At 20.6% G+C, this 1,959-nt stretch overlaps 2 protein-coding genes across 3 annotated transcripts in view; one reads left to right on the forward strand and one right to left on the reverse strand.

Annotated features, from left to right (window-relative positions):
• Positions 1-1,959, forward strand: part of LOC102677546 (tektin-3-like) — a 23,423-nt gene that overhangs the window by 16,220 nt on the left and 5,244 nt on the right. The window lies entirely within an intron of this gene.
• The window catches only part of LOC102677776 (cytosolic Fe-S cluster assembly factor NUBP1 homolog), a 6,164-nt gene continuing 5,360 nt past the window's right edge, over positions 1,156-1,959 (reverse strand). For both annotated transcript variants that reach the window (XM_006608550.2, XM_006608549.2), the window contains exons 6-7: positions 1,749-1,935; positions 1,156-1,659 (exon numbers count right to left, since the gene is read on the reverse strand). In XM_006608550.2, coding sequence (XP_006608613.1) covers positions 1,604-1,659; positions 1,749-1,935 — 243 coding nt within the window. In that variant the 3' untranslated portion in view covers positions 1,156-1,603. The remainder of the gene's footprint in view (positions 1,660-1,748; positions 1,936-1,959) is intronic.

Raw genomic sequence — 1,959 nt, forward strand, 5'->3', positions numbered from 1 at the left:
AACTTGATATCGAAAAACTTTTTACTCGTTATATCAAATTTAACAAAAGCCAGAACTATAAAATAATATATATAATAATATACATGTATATATTTATTTTATACTTTATATTTTATACAATTTTATACAATTATATTATAATATTGCGAATAATTTCTTCGAATTTTTTTTATATATACATTATGCATATAATTATTATTTATTTAATAATAATAGAATTAAAATACCGAATAATTAAATAATATATTGGATTTTATAGTTAAAAAAGAGGATGAATTTTTTACATTACTTATATAAGTAATTAATTAATGATAAAAAAAATATCTTATCAATTTTCATATCAACTCCTAACAACTCAACGACAATCATTTAATATATATATATATATATATATATACATTTCTTATTGTTAATGTATTGTTTATTTATATAGAAATATAATAATTGTAAATTATTATATTAATTGACGATATGATTGATGCAAATCTTAACTGTAATTTTTGTTTTCAACTGCTTTCAATATATTCTATTTTTGCCAGCTATATAAATTTATATTATGTACAATATATACAGTATTATAATATTAAGTGTATTATATTCTATTTATTCTATTTATATTCAAATTTATCACTTTACAATTTTAAACATACAATTAAATAGATAATATGTAAATATTACACATCCATTTAAAAGCAAAACTATTGCGAGAATATTTTTCGCAAATAATTATTCGTTCTACCGTTCAAAAGTAAGAACTTTAATTATTTTAAATTATTTTTAAACGAATACATAACAATGATTATCGATTAACTACAGCTAGTTTTATAATTTAAAACAGTTTTGTAGTTATCGCGCGACAGTTGATTGACAAACGATAAAAGATAAACAAATTTGAATGAAATCGACGATGAGAAAAATAAGAAAAAAATAAATTTTCACTGAACATAATTTCGAAAATTCTAGAATAATAAATTTAAAATAGTAATAATTTCGGTGAATTTTCTATCTTCTAGAGAGTAAACATTTCGAAAGTTTTTAAATAAACGCAGAATTCGATTTAATATTTTCGACAGTAATCGCAGAAAGAGATTCTCAAATGAATACGTATCTTATCACATATATTTATATAAAATGTATGAATAATGAAAAATGAAAGAATCAAACATGTTTATTAAATTTATAAAATACATAAAATTTTCGTTTTCAAAAATGTCAGATAAGAAAAAAGAAAAAGAAAATGTTTTAAATTTTTTACATATTTTAATTTTGTTCCAGAATTTTGTCTTGCTAACCGACTTAACCGATCATCGTTATTTCCATCATTTGTTGAAATTTATGAAGAATATCTTCATAAAACAGTTCAGATATTATGCAAAAAAATCATAAGAAAAAATTAAATCTTTTAAATCGTTAAAAGAAATGAAATGACTTAAAAAAATAGTATACTTGCATAAACAAGTTTCCGAAGAAGAATCTGATTTATATAAAAAGAAAATTACATACAATTTCAAAACGTTAATTAATTAGATTAAGTTTTGATCAATTTACAAAGCATCTTGATGTATATTTTTTTCTAATATAAAGATCGCATTATTATTATTCTTCAAGTAATATCAATTTCACAATCACTTTTCATTTTCTCACATTGTTTGATTATTTCTGAAATGAAAAATAAATATTCAAAATATTCAATTCAATACAATTCAAAACGATAAAAACAAAATTTTTAAATATATAAAGAAACTTACTTTGAACAATTGTCTGTAATGTAAAAATAGTTGGCGATTGTGGAAATTCTGTTAGAAAATTTTTACCCTCATCACAACATCTAGTTAAAAGCGGATCTAATGGTAGAGAACCTAAAAATTCTATATTCAATTCTTTAGCCATTGCATAGCCACCACCTGTTAACGCTGGGAATATTTCCTCAGAATTCTATGTAAAAAAAAAAAAAGAAAA

Source organism: Apis dorsata, unplaced genomic scaffold (assembly GCF_000469605.1).
Source record: "Apis dorsata unplaced genomic scaffold, Apis dorsata 1.3 scaffold_39, whole genome shotgun sequence".
Taxonomy (NCBI): domain Eukaryota; kingdom Metazoa; phylum Arthropoda; class Insecta; order Hymenoptera; family Apidae; genus Apis; species Apis dorsata.